The sequence below is a fragment of the Gymnoscopelus braueri genome (assembly GCF_963280865.1).
Source record: "Gymnoscopelus braueri genome assembly, chromosome: 2".
Taxonomy (NCBI): domain Eukaryota; kingdom Metazoa; phylum Chordata; class Actinopteri; order Myctophiformes; family Myctophidae; genus Gymnoscopelus; species Gymnoscopelus braueri.
The window spans coordinates 7,090,243-7,108,976 of NC_137604.1; the positions used below are offsets into that span (position 1 = coordinate 7,090,243).

General features: G+C 44.0%; 2 protein-coding genes across 2 annotated transcripts; both read right to left on the reverse strand.

Moving 5' to 3' along the window:
- Positions 1-5,574: 5,574 nt before the first annotated feature.
- LOC308093733 (paraneoplastic antigen Ma1 homolog) lies at positions 5,575-6,570 on the reverse strand (the record flags this gene model as incomplete). Its single annotated transcript, XM_080440063.1, has 1 exon — positions 5,575-6,570. The coding sequence occupies one exon, from the start codon at positions 6,568-6,570 to the stop codon at positions 5,575-5,577; it is 996 nt and encodes a 331-aa protein (XP_080296189.1).
- Positions 6,571-13,094: 6,524 nt separating this feature from the next.
- On the reverse strand, positions 13,095-14,090 carry LOC308093750 (paraneoplastic antigen Ma1 homolog; the record flags this gene model as incomplete). The annotated part of the gene is made up of 1 exon (XM_080440082.1): positions 13,095-14,090. One exon carries the CDS (start codon positions 14,088-14,090, stop codon positions 13,095-13,097), a length of 996 nt encoding a protein of 331 aa, XP_080296208.1.
- Positions 14,091-18,734: the final 4,644 nt, after the last annotated feature.

Sequence of the window (18,734 nt, forward strand, 5' to 3'; positions counted from 1 at the left end):
GCTAATAAGCTACTTACACTTGCTAACATTACAGCTACAAATCATGTTTGGATAATGCTGCTGCTAGTTCTAAAGTGTTAGCTACTGATTCTACTACAAGCTATACTTGCTAACATTACAGATACAAATCATGCTTTGACTAAATGCTGCTGCCAGTTCTAAAAGTGCTAGCCTACGATTCTACTGCTAAGTTACTTACATGTTCTGCTAACATTGCTTCAAGTTATGCTTGCTAAATACTGCTGCTAGTTCTAGTACTACTCATTGTACTGACGGACAAAACTACTAAGCTAACTGCAGCTAACACTGCTGCTACTATTTTATTGTGCTACTAATTCTACTGCAGTCAAGGTACTAATACTATGCTGATTATACTAATGTTCATCATGCTATAGCTAAAATGATGCTACTACATAGCAACATAGAACGTACTTGTCTGTTGACATGACCTTTATCCAGCCACTGTGAATTCTGCACTCTTACTTGTTCATTTAATCCCACGCATTGTCTTTCCACTTGACTTAGTTTTGATGCTCACCTTTTCACCATTAAATTAAAACACTAAAAATCAGAGTCTTGGTCAAGGTATGTCTGTGATAATAACAGAAACTAACGCTGATCTTTGTCTGTCTCCTCCATGTCTCGTTATCTGCATGCCGTCCATCTGCAATGCCAATGAGAGCTGTTCATGACGGATTCGGGGGAAGCCATGTCTGGTCCTTGGTTCTGCAAACTTCGACTTCTGTGTCAAGGCTGTGGGCTGCCAGCTGCAACGCTCAAAGCTTTGGGCCGGTGGTCCTCTGCAGCTATGAAAGTTATGTTAGGCTAAACACAAAGGACATTCTTCAGGCTCAAAAACTGATGAGTGAATAATGTTGTAGCTCGCTGCTATTACTGCTAATTACCTTACTACTGCTGTTATGGGTATATAAATACTCTTAAAGTTGTTGCTGCTATGCTTGCTTAGAGAGAGAAAAAAGAAAAAAAAAAAAAAAAAAAGGAAAAAAGGAATGAAAAAGGAAAAATGAAAAAGAAAATGAAAATGAAAAAGAGGAAATTGCTGCTCCAGGTGGTGCATGGGTACTGATTACTGATTTCTTTATTTAAGAGATAGAATGTCCTTTTCGATTCCTACTCGTGGTGCGGCACCCGTAAGGTGGACATCGCTTTATGACACCGTTTAGGACACCTGAAGTTCAGGATCAGCAGGCGCTCTGCTGAACACATAGATTTTATCACATAATGCTAGTATGGCCAGTGTCTGATCCAAGAGAAGAACACAGCTGTGTTTCTGTCTCCAAGAATGGGGGGATATCGGCATGGTCTTCCTGTATCAGGAGACGGTAGGCGCTCTACTGTACACATAGATTTATCACATAATGCTAGTATGGCCAGTGTCTGATCCAAGAGAAGAACACAGCTGTGTTTCTGTCTCCAAGAATGGAGGGATATCGGCATGGTCTTCCTGTATCAGGAGACGGTAGGCGCTCTACTGTACACATAGCTTAAGGTTGGTGCTGAATGATCTGCTTTTTTGGGGGATTCTGACATTGCACAGTTTGCGCTGTTTTGGGGGATTCTGAGTCCCTATGGTTGGGAAATGCGCTTTATCAGAGTACCTAAAAGCAGATCCAATTCATCGCCAAACCATAATAAATATATTGCTCATAATAAATATATTGCTCATTTTATATTCAATAAATATATCTTATTCTTCATTATTTGTCTTTTCTATTTATGAGTTGTCCTGACAGAAATGAGCGTCGCGCCTGTCACAGACATGCGCAGAGCAAGTTCTGTCAGGGAACTCAGTGCAGTGAGCATGGCCTACTATTGGACCACATCAGCTCCACATACACATCACTCATCCATTCACACTCATTTCATTCTCAGACCGCTCTATTTAAGCTGGAAGGTTGCACTTCTCATTCTGCTTGCTTTGCTGCACACACACCATTGCTGCTGCTGCGCTGCTGTTCATTGCTGTTGCTAAAAATTGCTGCTCACCCTCCACCACCCCATGCTACCACCTGTTGTTTTGGATCTGCTGTTTATGTACTGGGGATTCTGAGTCCCTATGGTTGGGAAATGCGCTTTATCAGAGTACCTAAAAGCAGATCCAATTCATCGCCAAACCATAATAAATATATTGCTCATAATAAATATATTGCTCATTTTATATTCAATAAATATATCTTATTCTTCATTATTTGTCTTTTCTATTTATGAGTTGTCCTGACAGAAACATTGTTTATCATCTAAACTTACCATTATATTGCACACAATAATTGGATCACTTTGGAAATTAACCATTAACATCTTGAGGTTTGCTTTCTTTGGCGAAGACAAAATAGTCAGCATGTTGATGAAGACATTGAAACTTGAAACTTGTGTCTATGTAAATATCTCTGATGATGGCCCATCATCACCATCTAGGTGTCTTTTGTTATGAGCCTTTCACATTGAAATGTCACCCTGACTGCAGTTAACTGGAGGAGAGCTGGGAGGAGGTGGGAGGAGATTCTCCACTCCAAGACAAAAGGGAGATGTTACTGTTTCTACTCCCACATCATCACACTGTCTAGTTTATTACAAAATATGCACTATATGCGCAGAAGGAGCACGTTCAGTGAGAGACTCATTACGCCAAAATGTACCAGAGCCACACGAGGTCATTCCTACCTATGGCCATTAAACTTGACAACGCTTAGGGGGCATTTAATCGACTGGATTGTACAAATTATATTTAACCAGGGAACTTAGGCCCAGTACAGAATACCAGAACGCCACCCTGGGATCTTCACTCAGAGAATACCACAACATTCAGTTCAGAATACCCAATGTCAGGCTTAAAGGAGGAGCAGAGGTGTGTGTTTCCAGTTCAAAATATATGCTATTTTATTTAGGCTCAGGGAAGGTGCTTTGATACCTTAATGATTTAAGCAAAAAATACATAACCGCGTGGACACTAGATTCCTACATTTACAGAAAATAGCCAATCTAGCGTCTGTAAAACAGGTGTGTTCTACTGTGATAGAACAGACCACTAGGACATTGGTTCTCAAACATTTTAAGCTGAGACCCAAAAGATACATATGACGTCTCAGACGTACAAAAACATCCATTATGAACAAACTATGTGAACATATCTACAAGCTCACAACGCATCAATGTGAGTTTTCTTCATAAAAACCTCATTGCATTTAACATCTATTATTTCTACAATTGCTACACATTTCTACAGAACCTCCATGTCATTCTGGGCATTAACAAGAAGTTGAATGTTTGAATGACATAGCACACATAGAGGAACTGTAGTGGTGAAACATTCATTAAACAAAACAAAACAAAAACATAATAATTTCCCCCCAAGGGATAAACAGGGATCTGAGTCTATAAAAACACTTCTATGAAGACACAAACTGTAGAATATAAAGATGTAATCATATTAAGTGATGATGTACACTGTCTCCCTGGCATCCACCATAATGTACTATGATATGGTAGCAATCTAAACAACACACGTCAACACACAGTGAACAGCTACACAAACCCAGCAGCTTGTCAGCACTTTACTGCACCATTATGTACTGCATATCAATGAACATAATAATTATTAGATGAATATGAATGAATATGACTTGTTAAATCCTGACAAAATGTGGACAGACACAGTGATGCTCATATTGTACTGAACCATCTAACTTGTCCATTGAATCACCTGTTGCATCAATTGGATTTTTTTCGGACCGTATAAAAGGACTTTGCCTTAAATGAAAGCACTAATGGTAAGTCAAATATCAAATGTACAGCGCTTAGTGTTCATTTATATATGCCCTGCATGCTGTGTTTGACCTTCATGTTATGTATGGTTGGAGATTGGGCAGCGCCGACTGCAGTGCTTTCTGAGAGAATATGACAGCTGATGTGTGTGGTGCAGAGGGCTTGCAATGATGATTAGCACTTTCCCTTTGATGACTGGCTCTAATAATAATAGACTAATTGCAAAGCACTAATTATAGTAATTTTGGTAATGTCTAATAAACAATGTCGTTGTCTATCGATGTATGCGCACATTACACTCATTACGCATGCCGTCTGCTGGTGTTTGAGACACGCACGCACAGTCACAGACACAGTTTTCTTAGGAGAGTGGAGGCAAGTTTAAGGGGGGGGCCTCGGGATATTGCACTACGCCGCTGACATGGTTGTTGTTTGCAAAAGGATTATTTATTTATTGTCCATCAGAGCGGTGAGGCCACAGCTTCTCTCTACTTTTGTATGATATTGATAGCCGAAACGTTTAATTTGTTTGTAGTTATTTATTTCTATTACTTGCTGGATAGACTTGTGTAACCCCTTTCCTCACTATAAAGGGCCAAAAGTCTCATATAATAAAAACAGGATCCTGTGTTCTCAGCTGTTGGTGTTGAACTGGCTGATTCACCTAGTTTACCAGTACTAATGCAGGCTTGAGTTGATAGCAACAGAATACTTATGGTGCAGTGCCTCCACTGGAGATTACTAACCCATAAACTATGAGCTTTCTTTGTATTCCCCAGAAAAATGTGAATAGTTAGTAACAGTACCAAAATTGACAACCTCAGAATAGTAACAATAAAGTGCTCAGGACCACCATATAAACGGAATAACAAACAAAGGGATTTATTCCGTTTCTGTTGTATGAGTGGATGTGTGTGGGTGTGTGTGTGTGTAATGTTTGACAGCAATAACTGTTTCAAAACAGTTGACAATAACCAAATTAAAGATTTAACAAACCTCTGCATATAAAGCCAATAACACTTATTAACCTTGAAATAACTTACCCTTCTTCAGGGATATACCAAACCAACACAAAAATAGTGTGTGTGTGTGTGTGTGTGTGTGTGTGTGTGTGTGTGTGTGTGTGTGTGTGTGTGTGTGTGTGTGTGTGTGTGTGTGTGTGTGTGGAGAGGCCAGTGACTTTAAACACCTGTCCCGGTTTTACTGTAATCGCCTTGCGTTGGGCAAACCACACCGTTCCATGCTTGTCTGTATCTTTTGGGGAAAGGTCAGTCTGTTTAATAGTCTTGTAGGCTTCTCGGAAAACAGGGTGTATGGCCAAAGTTTTTAGGAATTCTTCCCCTGCCTGTTTTCTGCAAGACTCGAACATTGTTCTCACCAGCTGAGTGTTGGTTCCCACCAATATGGCAATGTTTTCATTTGTCACTGGGTCAGGACAGACTAGAGCCAAGGTGTCAACTGTCTGTGGCACTCCGGTTACAGTTTCAGTAAATCTGAGTTGGACAGACAGGTAACCATCATAGGGGTACTTGTGAGTGCTTAAGCCCCATATTTCAAGTTGTTCGATCGGTTGGAGAGGTAAGTGTTTCAGGTAAGAGTCATAGAAACTACGATACAGGAGAGTCACTTGGGAACCACTGTCAATCAGGGCTCTTGTGTAAATTCCTTCTATCTGCACTGGTACATCAGATGAGGGGCCCACCAGACCTGAAGGTAACTGGTTTTGGCTTCCCCTCACTGGGGGCGAACATGTGGTGGAACGAACCTCATGTGGAGCCAAGGACCGTTCCTTTACCTGGCTCCGGGGAAGTTTCCCTGCTGCCGGGACCCTCTAATCAGCTTCTGAGTCACTTTCCGCAGATCCTCAGGTTGCTGACAGTTAGTTTTAGTGTGCCCATCTTCCCCACACTGGTAGCAAAAGATTCCTGGCTGTGGAGCTCTGGACGTTCTCACTCTGGATGGTGCATCCCGGGCAGCAACTTCTGGCATTTGAGTTACAGGCCCAGCCATCGCCATCGAACGCTCAGGGGTAGTAGGAGTTACTGGAGCGACGGTCAACAGTCGGGTTACTTGAGAAGATAATTCCTTCACTTCGTTTCTTAAACTGTTCAGCTCAGAGGTCACAGAAGTCTGGGTTACAGTGGCAGCAGCGACGGTAGCAGCAGTCTTCACACCTTCTCTGGCGCTGATCCAATTTTCTTCTTCTCGTACGTCACGCATCAGCTGTGAGAAGGAAGGGGGTTTCGCCAGAGTGTGGCTCAGCCTTATGCGCAGAGCGACCATGTCATGAGTTAGAGCACCCTTGACGAGCTGTTCTATCCGTGCTCGATTCATGTCTTCTGCCCTAATTCCTCCCTTTAGAAGAGTGCGGTGGAGAAGTTTGTCAAGTCGATACAGGAACGCAGAGAGTTTTTCCCCTTCATTCTGGTATGTGTGTCTGAAGGTGGCCAGAAGGTCTGCTCCACTTTCTGTAGTGCCATAGGCTGTGTCAAGAGCAGATAAATAATCAGTGGCTGTGGCATTGGGAATGCTGACCTTCAAGAATCGAACAATATCAGCAGCAGGCCCTTTTAAGCTCTCCACTATGCGCTGTCTCTTGGCAGCATCGTTGCACTGCCACTCACTGATCATTTGGGTAGCCTGCTCCATCCAGGCATCATATTCTTCCTCACCAGGGGATACAGGTTTCAATCCTGAAAACAATCTGAGCTTTCTGTAGCTAGGTCCGTCTGCAGAGACCTGGTTGCACTTGTCCACTAATTGGCCAATCGCATGTACTAAATCCATGTTCACATCTGCTTTTGGAGATTGGCTTTCTGATGCAATGGCCCGGAAATCTTCCATAGATTTACCTTCTGTTTGTAGTAGTGACAACAACTTTGCTCGGAAAGCGTCTTCCACAGGAGCAGTTTCTGGTGTTACAAGAGTTTCAACTACATGCACGGCCCAGGGTCCAGCTTCACCATCAATGCCTATTTCTGGAGGTACGGTAAGAGGGTCTAAATCTCTGCTAGCCTCCAGTAACAGGAACAGCTGGGTGCCAGTGGAGTCTCCGCGGCGGCCACAAATCTTAGGATTCCCAAAAATCTTTACTGTATCTAATACTTTAGTGATAGTCTCTTCCTTAACATCTATAGGTACCCTGCTCAGTAATAATGCACGAGAAGGGCTGACTTTTTCCTGTTGAATCCATTCAACAGCCTTAGAAAGATCCATTTTGTCTTTTTTTTTTTTTTTTTTAAATGGAAACAAAAAACATGTGCCTGTCTGGTAAATAGGTGAAGAAAATAATATATCTCAGCGGTGCCTCCAAAATGTAACCCCTTTCCTCACTATAAAGGGCCAAAAGTCTCATATAATAAAAACAGGATCCTGTGTTCTCAGCTGTTGGTGTTGAACTGGCTGATTCACCTAGTTTACCAGTACTAATGCAGGCTTGAGTTGATAGCAACAGAATACTTATGGTGCAGTGCCTCCACTGGAGATTACTAACCCATAAACTATGAGCTTTCTTTGTATTCCCCAGAAAAATGTGAATAGTTAGTAACAGTACCAAAATTGACAACCTCAGAATAGTAACAATAAAGTGCTCAGGACCACCATATAAACGGAATAACAAACAAAGGGATTTATTCCGTTTCTGTTGTATGAGTGGATGTGTGTGGGTGTGTGTGTGTGTAATGTTTGACAGCAATAACTGTTTCAAAACAGTTGACAATAACCAAATTAAAGATTTAACAAACCTCTGCATATAAAGCCAATAACACTTATTAACCTTGAAATAACTTACCCTTCTTCAGGGATATACCAAACCAACACAAAAATAGTGTGTGTGTGTGTGTGTGTGTGTGTGTGTGTGTGTGTGTGTGTGTGTGTGTGTGTGTGTGTGTGTGTGTGTGTGTGTGTGTGTGTGTGTGTGTGTGGAGAGTTCACAATTCACAGCTCACTCAGAGCAAATGTTCAATAACACTAATACCAAGCGCTTGGATTTTGTAAAACGGTGGGGCCCATACGTTGGTGCACAAAATCAAAGAAGATAAGAGAATACAAAAACTCCTTAGCAACACGTTCAGTCAGTGTCAGATGACTCCTCCTCCTTTTACTCACGGCTCCCCGCGAGTCACGGCCAAGTTCACAAGGGCTCCAAGGGCTTGAATGAATGAGCAACACAGTATATTCCACAGGATATATTCCACCGCGGCAGCGTTGACGCGCGACCCGTCGGCGACTCCTCTTCTCCACCGGTTGTCCCGTTTAAGCCCCGGTTAACGTGAACGTCCCCGAAAAACAAACATGTAAACAAAACACCGGACCCGTCGATTCTTCCGAGACGAGACTGAACTGGAGAATAGTTTTTAGCGAGGCACTAGACTTACAAACAAAATAAGATAAGACAGAGAATAACTTGTGCCAATACTGTGAATGTCTTTCAGTTTACAAAACCCTCGTTTTCTTAAAGAAAGTGGCTCTTTCCCTCGCAAACCACAATCAGGATATTCACACTCTCCTTCTCTTTGGCGCGTTAGAAAACAAGGAAGTCTTTCCATATGCCAACCCCCTCGCACTGATGCCACATTGGCACAAAAACAGGCACCAGTAGGCAGGAAGTATTATTAGCAAAATAAAAGCTGAAGTTAACCAACGCTGCATTGCTGAGAGAAAATAAATAATAAACATATATGCCACATATTCATTTCCATTCATTTCCTATATTTAGCAGGGCTCTACATTCTCCCCCCACCAAATTTCAGCATGCCCCCATGCTGGCAACATGACATAGAACCAAAGTTAACCCCACGTAACTTAGATGACTGGTACATCAGTTTTTTTCTTTAATGCTTCCCTTGACATACACAACTTACATTTAGCAAAAGAGTTACACCACCAAGTATGACAACTAGTGTAGTGTTCAGGGAAATGTAGTGTGTGTGATGTGGGTAAGTGAACAATATGCGTCGTCACTACAGGCTCTATGCATGGCTCTCCTAGCTTTTCATACGTGAATCGTTCTGCTGGCTTCCTGTCTCTCTCTGATTTCCTTAATTTAGGTTCTGAGTTCACTATAGTAGGATCCGTTGCAGTGTTGGTACTTTCAATAGGGCATTCCTGTTCTACTTCCCTTTCTTCACCGGCATCTACTACCTCAGCACTATCTTCTATTAAAGCAGATAGATCTTCTGAACATTCTGAGACCCTGGGCACTTCTGGGGCAGATTTAGCAGCATCAGACTCTATCACCTCCGGGTCTGTCTGATCACATATTTCCAGAGTGTCAATGACCACGTCCTCTAAATAACACCCATACTCAGACTCTGAATCTGAAGAGTGCTCCAGGGGTACATTAATGGCGGAGTCAACTTTGTGATCATCCTGAGCTTGTCTCCTTTCCTTGGCCTTCCTGCGCCTGAACGTTCTTTTGGTGGGAGCAGGCTCTGGGTCAACTTCAGGACTTAATCTGACTCCTTGGCCCAAAGGCAGAATATGATTCCGGTGCATGACCTTGACAGGTCCTGACCCATCCACAGGCTTCAGACGATAGACCGGGAGATCAGATAATTGCCCCTCAACCACATACAGAGTTGGACTCCAACGATCAGCAAGCTTTTGTTTACCTTTCAGGCCGAGGTTTCGAAGGAGGACGTTATCCCCAGGATTCAAGCAATGGTACCGCACTCTCTGGTCATATCTCTCTTTGTTACCTTGGTTCATTTTAGCGGCAGTGGATTTAGCCAGCCGGTATGCTGCTTGGAGTTCTTTCTTCATCTTAGATATGTATTTCAGGTGAGAAGTCGTTGATGTTCCATCTGCTGACACTCCAAAACAAACATCCACAGGTAACCTGGCTTCCCTTCCGAACATGAGGAAGTATGGGGAATAGCCGGTAGCCTCATTTGGGGTGCAGTTATATGCATGTACAAGATGAGTGATATGCTGACTCCATTTGGACTTCTGACTGGGTTCAAGAGTTCCTAGCATGTTCAGAAGTGTTCTATTGAAACGTTCGGGTTGAGGATCACCTTGTGGGTGGTAGGGTGACGTCCTTGATTTCCTCACTCCTAACATGGTCAGCATCTCTTTCACCAACTTGCTTTCAAAATCACGACCTTGGTCGGAATGTATGCGAGTCGGAACCCCATAGTGAATGAAGTATTTTTCCCATAGGGTTCTTGCCACTGTTATGGCCGTTTGATCCTTTGTAGGGATTGCCTGTGCATACCTTGTGAAGTGGTCCGTTATTACCAGCACGTTGCACACATTGCGGGAGTCTGGTTCTATGGACAGGAAATCAATGCATACAAGATCCATGGGGCCTGAACTGTGGATATGTGAGAGTGGTGCAGCTCTTTGGGGCAGAGTCTTTCTCTTTATGCATCGTTCACATGTCTTACAGTACGCCTCTACATCAAGCTTCATGCGAGGCCAGAAAAATCTGTCACAAACTAGGGCATACGTCTTGTCGAACCCTAGATGTCCATTGCTATCATGCAGTGACTTGAGGACAATGCTGTGATATTGCTTGGGGAGCACCAACTGTCGCCGTATACGCTGGTCAGACTGCTTAACTGTTCTGTATAGCAGACCCTGATTAATCGACAATTTCCCCCAATCTCTTTTCAGCAGTGTAATATCTGGATGGTCTGTCGATATGTAACTGGCAGGTGCCTTCTGACTGACAGCTAGCCATACTTTGCCTAGGCAGGGGTCACCTTTCTGAGCAGCCTGAAGCTCAGCTGGGCTGAAAGTGGGCAGTTGATCAGCTGCTACTGCAGTAGTGTGACAAAAAACCTTTGGAATGGCAGACACACTAGCTCCCATCGGCTCAACCATGCAGGGATAGTGTCCAGTTCCGGTGTCAATGGACATGGTCTGGCAGAGAGCCCTTACCCCAGGAACTGGAATTTCCTGCCATTCGTCATCCGGTGACGCACTATCATGTGGACGTCGGGACAGAGAGTCGGCATCAATGTTCTGTCGACCTGGCCTGTATTTCAAACTGAAGGTGTAAGTAGACAAAGCCGAGAGCCAGCGGTGTCCAGTGGCATCCAGTTTAGCTGACGTCAGAATATAGGTCAGTGGGTTGTTGTCGGTTATGACTTGTACTGGAACTCCGTAGAGGTAGTCATGGAGTTTATCGACAACAGCCCACTTCAGTGCTAGAAACTCCAGTTTGTGTGCTGGATAGTTTTTCTCAGATGGCGACAGACTCCTGCTGATGAAAGCGACTGGGCGTAGACCATCACCATGTTCTTGGTATAAAACACCACCTAAGCCGTCCAAGCTGGCATCCACATGCAGAACATAAGGCTTCTGGGGATCTGCAAACAGCAACACAGGGGCCTTGGTAAGCCGAGTCTTGAGTTCTTGAAAAGCATGTTCACACTGCTCATTCCATCGGGAACCAAAAGGCTCAGAAGGTTTGAAGTAAGTCTTGTCGGGCGAATTCGCAGCCTTACTTCCCTTTGAGTGGGAGCTGGGAGGATACCCTTGAAGGAGTTCATTTAGTGGACGACAGAGCTTTGAGAAATCCTTCACGAAACGGCGATAGTAGCCGCAAAATCCAAGATACGATCTGAGCGCCGTCACAGTTTGAGGTCTTGGCCAGGTGGCAACAGCCTCAATCTTGGATGGATCTGTCGCTACTCCATTTTGCGACACAACATGTCCAACATAAGTGACAGAAGTCCTGCCAAACTGACACTTGTCAAGTGATAGCTTTAAGCCTTCTTCTTCCAACCGGTCAAGAACTTTGAGCAGCCGCTCCTCGTGTTCTTCGAGAGTTCGCCCAAACACAATTACGTCATCCAGATACACCAACACTTCCAGAAAGTTCATGTCACCGACTGTACGTTCCATGATTCTCTGGAATGTGGCAGGGGCTCCTGAAATTCCTTGGGGCATGCGCTCGAATTGGTAAAAGCCCAAAGGACAAATAAAAGCAGTCTTTTCCTTGTCTGACTCGCTCATGGGAATCTGATAGTACCCACTCCTCAGGTCAAGCACGGTAAACCATTTACTGCCGGACAGAGAATGGAGAGCATCTTCTATTCTGGGAACAGTGTACTGGTCTGGTATCGTTCGGAGGTTAAGAGTTCTGTAGTCAACGCACATTCGAACCTTCCCTGATTTCTTGCGTACAACCACGATTGGCGAGGCATAAGGACTTCGCGATTCAGAGATAATGCCATAGTTTTGGAGGTCATGCAAGTGCTTCCGCACATCCTCGAAGTCAGCAGGCGACAAGCGGCGTGACCTCTCTCTGAAAGGTCTGGCATCTTTCAGTCTTATCTCGTGCCTTGTGCTCTTAGAGCAGCCCACATCCCACTCATGGCAAGAGAAAACCTCTTTTCTCTCCATCATTCTTTCACAGAGACGTCTCTTTGCCTCCTTTGGCATAGTAGAGGTCCCAAAATCAAAGGACTCAGGGGTCAGCTCAACAGCATTTTCAGTGGTACTTTGCGCCATTGGCAGTGGAACAGAGGCTACCGGATAAATGTGGGCTAGGGGAGTTCCACGTTTCAGGAAAATTTCTCTTGATGACATGTTTTTAACAGTCACTGTAATGCGCCTACTGAACACGACCTCAGACGGGTGAACCTCAGGTCTCACCTGTAACTCTTCGGGAGAGGAAGTATCTTTAGGCTGATCAATAAGAGCAAGCTGGTCTGTGAACTCACCAGGGAACTTGGGGAGGCCAGTGACTTTAAACACCTGTCCCGGTTTTACTGTAATCGCCTTGCGTTGGGCAAACCACACCGTTCCATGCTTGTCTGTATCTTTTGGGGAAAGGTCAGTCTGTTTAATAGTCTTGTAGGCTTCTCGGAAAACAGGGTGTATGGCCAAAGTTTTTAGGAATTCTTCCCCTGCCTGTTTTCTGCAAGACTCGAACATTGTTCTCACCAGCTGAGTGTTGGTTCCCACCAATATGGCAATGTTTTCATTTGTCACTGGGTCAGGACAGACTAGAGCCAAGGTGTCAACTGTCTGTGGCACTCCGGTTACAGTTTCAGTAAATCTGAGTTGGACAGACAGGTAACCATCATAGGGGTACTTGTGAGTGCTTAAGCCCCATATTTCAAGTTGTTCGATCGGTTGGAGAGGTAAGTGTTTCAGGTAAGAGTCATAGAAACTACGATACAGGAGAGTCACTTGGGAACCACTGTCAATCAGGGCTCTTGTGTAAATTCCTTCTATCTGCACTGGTACATCAGATGAGGGGCCCACCAGACCTGAAGGTAACTGGTTTTGGCTTCCCCTCACTGGGGGCGAACATGTGGTGGAACGAACCTCATGTGGAGCCAAGGACCGTTCCTTTACCTGGCTCCGGGGAAGTTTCCCTGCTGCCGGGACCCTCTAATCAGCTTCTGAGTCACTTTCCGCAGATCCTCAGGTTGCTGACAGTTAGTTTTAGTGTGCCCATCTTCCCCACACTGGTAGCAAAAGATTCCTGGCTGTGGAGCTCTGGACGTTCTCACTCTGGATGGTGCATCCCGGGCAGCAACTTCTGGCATTTGAGTTACAGGCCCAGCCATCGCCATCGAACGCTCAGGGGTAGTAGGAGTTACTGGAGCGACGGTCAACAGTCGGGTTACTTGAGAAGATAATTCCTTCACTTCGTTTCTTAAACTGTTCAGCTCAGAGGTCACAGAAGTCTGGGTTACAGTGGCAGCAGCGACGGTAGCAGCAGTCTTCACACCTTCTCTGGCGCTGATCCAATTTTCTTCTTCTCGTACGTCACGCATCAGCTGTGAGAAGGAAGGGGGTTTCGCCAGAGTGTGGCTCAGCCTTATGCGCAGAGCGACCATGTCATGAGTTAGAGCACCCTTGACGAGCTGTTCTATCCGTGCTCGATTCATGTCTTCTGCCCTAATTCCTCCCTTTAGAAGAGTGCGGTGGAGAAGTTTGTCAAGTCGATACAGGAACGCAGAGAGTTTTTCCCCTTCATTCTGGTATGTGTGTCTGAAGGTGGCCAGAAGGTCTGCTCCACTTTCTGTAGTGCCATAGGCTGTGTCAAGAGCAGATAAATAATCAGTGGCTGTGGCATTGGGAATGCTGACCTTCAAGAATCGAACAATATCAGCAGCAGGCCCTTTTAAGCTCTCCACTATGCGCTGTCTCTTGGCAGCATCGTTGCACTGCCACTCACTGATCATTTGGGTAGCCTGCTCCATCCAGGCATCATATTCTTCCTCACCAGGGGATACAGGTTTCAATCCTGAAAACAATCTGAGCTTTCTGTAGCTAGGTCCGTCTGCAGAGACCTGGTTGCACTTGTCCACTAATTGGCCAATCGCATGTACTAAATCCATGTTCACATCTGCTTTTGGAGATTGGCTTTCTGATGCAATGGCCCGGAAATCTTCCATAGATTTACCTTCTGTTTGTAGTAGTGACAACAACTTTGCTCGGAAAGCGTCTTCCACAGGAGCAGTTTCTGGTGTTACAAGAGTTTCAACTACATGCACGGCCCAGGGTCCAGCTTCACCATCAATGCCTATTTCTGGAGGTACGGTAAGAGGGTCTAAATCTCTGCTAGCCTCCAGTAACAGGAACAGCTGGGTGCCAGTGGAGTCTCCGCGGCGGCCACAAATCTTAGGATTCCCAAAAATCTTTACTGTATCTAATACTTTAGTGATAGTCTCTTCCTTAACATCTATAGGTACCCTGCTCAGTAATAATGCACGAGAAGGGCTGACTTTTTCCTGTTGAATCCATTCAACAGCCTTAGAAAGATCCATTTTGTCTTTTTTTTTTTTTTTTTTAAATGGAAACAAAAAACATGTGCCTGTCTGGTAAATAGGTGAAGAAAATAATATATCTCAGCGGTGCCTCCAAAATGTAACCCCTTTCCTCACTATAAAGGGCCAAAAGTCTCATATAATAAAAACAGGATCCTGTGTTCTCAGCTGTTGGTGTTGAACTGGCTGATTCACCTAGTTTACCAGTACTAATGCAGGCTTGAGTTGATAGCAACAGAATACTTATGGTGCAGTGCCTCCACTGGAGATTACTAACCCATAAACTATGAGCTTTCTTTGTATTCCCCAGAAAAATGTGAATAGTTAGTAACAGTACCAAAATTGACAACCTCAGAATAGTAACAATAAAGTGCTCAGGACCACCATATAAACGGAATAACAAACAAAGGGATTTATTCCGTTTCTGTTGTATGAGTGGATGTGTGTGGGTGTGTGTGTGTGTAATGTTTGACAGCAATAACTGTTTCAAAACAGTTGACAATAACCAAATTAAAGATTTAACAAACCTCTGCATATAAAGCCAATAACACTTATTAACCTTGAAATAACTTACCCTTCTTCAGGGATATACCAAACCAACACAAAAATAGTGTGTGTGTGTGTGTGTGTGTGTGTGTGTGTGTGTGTGTGTGTGTGTGTGTGTGTGTGTGTGTGTGTGTGTGTGTGTGTGTGTGTGTGTGTGTGTGTGGAGAGTTCACAATTCACAGCTCACTCAGAGCAAATGTTCAATAACACTAATACCAAGCGCTTGGATTTTGTAAAACGGTGGGGCCCATACGTTGGTGCACAAAATCAAAGAAGATAAGAGAATACAAAAACTCCTTAGCAACACGTTCAGTCAGTGTCAGATGACTCCTCCTCCTTTTACTCACGGCTCCCCGCGAGTCACGGCCAAGTTCACAAGGGCTCCAAGGGCTTGAATGAATGAGCAACACAGTATATTCCACAGGATATATTCCACCGCGGCAGCGTTGACGCGCGACCCGTCGGCGACTCCTCTTCTCCACCGGTTGTCCCGTTTAAGCCCCGGTTAACGTGAACGTCCCCGAAAAACAAACATGTAAACAAAACACCGGACCCGTCGATTCTTCCGAGACGAGACTGAACTGGAGAATAGTTTTTAGCGAGGCACTAGACTTACAAACAAAATAAGATAAGACAGAGAATAACTTGTGCCAATACTGTGAATGTCTTTCAGTTTACAAAACCCTCGTTTTCTTAAAGAAAGTGGCTCTTTCCCTCGCAAACCACAATCAGGATATTCACACTCTCCTTCTCTTTGGCGCGTTAGAAAACAAGGAAGTCTTTCCATATGCCAACCCCCTCGCACTGATGCCACATTGGCACAAAAACAGGCACCAGTAGGCAGGAAGTATTATTAGCAAAATAAAAGCTGAAGTTAACCAACGCTGCATTGCTGAGAGAAAATAAATAATAAACATATATGCCACATATTCATTTCCATTCATTTCCTATATTTAGCAGGGCTCTACACTTGTAATTTGGGGATTTCGCTGTATGTTGTCACATTTATTAATCTATATTTTGCTGTTCATCTAAAGTCAGACTCTCGTCTGTCTGTCTCTCTCTCTCTCTTGCTCACTTTCTCTCCCCCCTCTCTCTGTCAAACGCGTTACTTGGCTTCCGCTGTATTTTAAGCTGACATAAGGACACATATAATAAGGACCCCAACGGAAACAAGTCCGCAAGGACTTTTTTGGCCGGACCTTTTAGACAAAAGCATTATAAATGTAACTGTGTTGTTTTACATTCTTTTGCCTAATAACATTTTCAATCAATCAATCAATCAATAGGCTACTGGTTTTACGTGCAACATTTCACTTGATGTTGTCCAATAAGAATGTATAATCTCAACCGGTCAACTGGCCAGCCTGGGGAGAGCCCAAACTGAGCTCATCCTTCCTTCAACGCATGAGCAGTTAGCAGACCGCTTCTTATCACCTGACAGGGGGGAGTTTCCCCGGTTGGACGTCATCAGGCGCCCCGGCTTACCAGGGGGAGGCAGTATGGATCACACACACACACACACACACACACACACACACACACACACACACACACACACACACACACACACACACACACACACACACACACACACATAGCCAGTTGCACAAGGATAACGGCTTTTAGCATAGACTAGGTTCGGTGGAGAGCTCAATGTGTGTAAAACCCAAGGAATGAGACAGAGACAAAGGTTCAACTTAAAGATTGTATTAGAACAGAATAATAATTCAGAGCAAATGGAGGCCCTTTAAAGTCTGAAGTGTCAGTGGATCTTTCAGGGGGGGGTTTTCTCCTTTGGGGAGAGAATACAAGGGGCATGGAACCTTTCCTTTGTTCCCACCACACAGAGTGGAGGTGTGGAATTAGGCTCCAGAATCCAGGTCCAGTTGGGTCAGTTTGGGAGGCTCGCCATCAATATTGGATCGGATCTCCAGCCGAATCAAAAAACCTGACCTAAAAGGCCAGGTGAAATAAAGTAATCAGTAATCTATCGTTGTACAACAGTTTCAACAAATTATTATTTCATGACTTTCATTAAATAATAAATTAGTGTCATTATTTCATGATTTTCATTAAATAATACTTATCATGATTTTCATTAAATAATACATTCATGTAAAGTAAAATACAAAATATACTTCAAAACATGAAGTCATAACCCACTTCATCAAAATTAAACTCAAAATATTTTGGAGGGAGTGGCAGGAAATGACACCAGGTAACCAGACATTTATACTGATTTGACTGATTGAATGATTGACAGGCTGATTGTCTGGTTACCATGGTTACCTGGGTTAGTTACCTGGGTTACACTTCCCCCCCTGTTCTCATGTACGTCCCGTGACATGTAACTGGTTTGGTGTCAACTGGTTTTGATCGATTGGCTACTTTGGCATGGTACAATGAGGAACACCTGGGCCTGCCAGGGCATACGTAAATGCAGTAGTTAAACCATGAAACAATGATTGAACTGCATCTAATACTGGTTGCCCAGGTTTTGAATAACCAAATCGGTCTGGTGGTCTCCGGGTCCTAGTTGAACACCTTACGGGAGCAAGGTCGTCACTATTTTCTGAGCCGGAGGAATCCGAGGTAAGTGGTAAATTGGGGGAATCGGTTACATCCATGGGTTCATCAGCCGGTTCAGAACTGGGTTCTGCACTTCCAGGTAAGTTTAAACCTCCAGGGCTGTCAGCGTTATCAGGTAAGTATGAATTTTCCGGGTCGTCAGTGACATCAGGTAAGTATGAACTTTCAGGGTCAGTGACATCAGGTAAGTTGGATAGGTTTAGAGGAAGATCCTCTACTACTGCATCAAAGGATGTGTTCTGTGTGGTCTCCATGGGTGTTGGATCCATAGCAGAAGGGTTTGGTATATCAATTACTTTTGTGAATCTAGAAAGTTCAGAGTTGGAAGATCCAGTGTACCAGTGAGATGGAATGATTTCATCATCTGATAGATCATCCGTATCGATATGATTGTCTGCATTTGGGAGAGGTTTTGGTTTGAGTAGCCGTTTCTTGGGAGGAAATCTTTCAGGTGCAGGCAAATAACCACAAGGAAGCAGAAGATCTCGGTGTAGTGTTCGAGAAGGCTTGTACTTATCCTCCGTTCTGACTGTGTAAACAGGAAGAGTACCAGCTCTTTTAACAACAATGTACACATCAGATTCCCATTTGTCTGCTAATTTGTGTTTTCTTCTCAAGCGTACATTTCTGACCAAAACGCGATCTCCCACAGATAAGTCGGAAGCTTTGACATGCTTGTCGAATCTGGTTTTGTTTCTTTCCATGACTTTTCCTGCATTTCCAGTTGCTATTTTGCTTTCCTCCAGGTGAGATTTAAGGTTTTGGACATACTGAGAATGGGATGCATGCTGGTTGTCTGTAACAGGCAGTCCAAAGGCTAAATCAATTGGGAGTCTTGGTTGACGTCCGAACATGAGTTCGTATGGTACTAGTGGTTTGACAAAATCCTTCCAATGAGTTTTGTCCTGATTTGTCAGAGTTCCAAGCATGTTCAACAGTGTACGATTGAAACGTTCCACTGGGTTTCCTCTGGGGTGATATGGTGTAGTCCGTATTTTGTGAATTCCAGTCACCTTGCAGAGTTCCTTTATGGTCCGGGATTCAAAATCTGGTCCTTGATCACAAGTTTTTCCGGAA